Source organism: Octopus bimaculoides, chromosome 17, assembly GCF_001194135.2.
Source record: "Octopus bimaculoides isolate UCB-OBI-ISO-001 chromosome 17, ASM119413v2, whole genome shotgun sequence".
In the NCBI taxonomy this organism is placed as follows: Eukaryota; Metazoa; Mollusca; class Cephalopoda; order Octopoda; family Octopodidae; genus Octopus; species Octopus bimaculoides.
In genome coordinates this window covers 48,929,878-48,931,116 of record NC_068997.1, presented here as the reverse complement: position 1 = coordinate 48,931,116, position 1,239 = coordinate 48,929,878, and the positions used below count along the sequence as shown (strand labels likewise).

Below are 1,239 nucleotides of genomic sequence, written 5' to 3'. Positions count from 1 at the left end.
TATATATATATATATATATATATATATGTATATGTATGCTGCTTACTCGTAACCACATATGGACAGTTGGCGAATTGTTTCCTCCGTCTTCTTTTTCTCTTGGACTTTCCTCTGTCTCCTGTTTCTGAAGAAGAGCTTTGTTCGAAACGTAAAACACCCTTTCTTTCCTCCTCTGAGCGTCTTAGCAACATATTTTTAGCAAATTATCAGTTCTGTGAAAACATTTCAGACATTATAAGATAAATAATGTTGGACTTTTATTATCGCAGTACTAAAATATACAAATTTAACAATATATGAAGCAAAATGAAAGAAAATATTGAAGCAGTTTTTATTAAGATATTTAAATATCGCTATATATTAAAAGAAAATGAACTCTATAGTTGAATGAACACGAGTTATAAACTTATTGCAGAGAGGTAACGAATTTCTCAAAGAATATTAAGTTATTTAAGAAAGTGTCTCTTTATGAATTCGAGGTCTTCCAAAAAAATTGAAGAAAGAAAACTGCTTCATCCTTGGAATGAATCCCGAGGACAAACTTGTGCAGAAGAAGGAGAATGTTCGAAACAGGTATATAGTTAGTAACACAGAAAGTAAAGTATGATGTTGGCAATTTGACTCTAAAGTGCTGGTGTTATTCTTCATTTAAAAACACTACAAATTAAGTGGATGTGATATATTCAATATAACTAGGACAATGCCACAGATACTGATAAATTTTAAAACGTGGTGGGTGTTCTAAGGGAAGCGTCACTTTACGCTTTTTTAAACACATCCTACTACTGAAGTCGAAGTTTTTCTGAAGCCACAAAACAAAGCCTGTAGGGAACAATAGTCACCGGAATGATAAAATGCAGCACACTCTGTTTGGGAAAGACATTTTGCTGCGCATTGAATTTTCGATGTGCCAGTATATGTATAAAGAGCTCTGCTAAATCCATATTGATTCCATTGCAGAGTATAGTCAGCTGACCTTGACAAGGAGTTATCTCTGCGGTCTATGAAGAGAGAAGGAAAAAGACAATAACATTAACATAGTACTTACTTTTGTGTTTATTTGTGTGCGATGTTTTTGGGCATTCATTACATATATCCATGTGTGCAGTGTGTACATATATACATATACAAAAAATTACTCTCTCTTTCTCTGTCTCACATATACATACACACACATACACACATGTATATATATATATATATATATATATATATATATATATATATATATATATATAT

The 1,239-nt window shown here is 31.7% G+C and overlaps 1 protein-coding gene across 1 annotated transcript in view; it reads right to left on the bottom strand.

Annotated features, from left to right (window-relative positions):
• Positions 1-328: 328 nt before the first annotated feature.
• Positions 329-1,239, bottom strand: part of LOC106882158 (uncharacterized) — a 4,889-nt gene continuing 3,978 nt past the window's right edge. Inside the window, exon 4 of the mRNA XM_014932730.2 lies at positions 329-1,001. Coding sequence (XP_014788216.1) covers positions 769-1,001 — 233 coding nt within the window. The 3' untranslated portion in view covers positions 329-768. The remainder of the gene's footprint in view (positions 1,002-1,239) is intronic.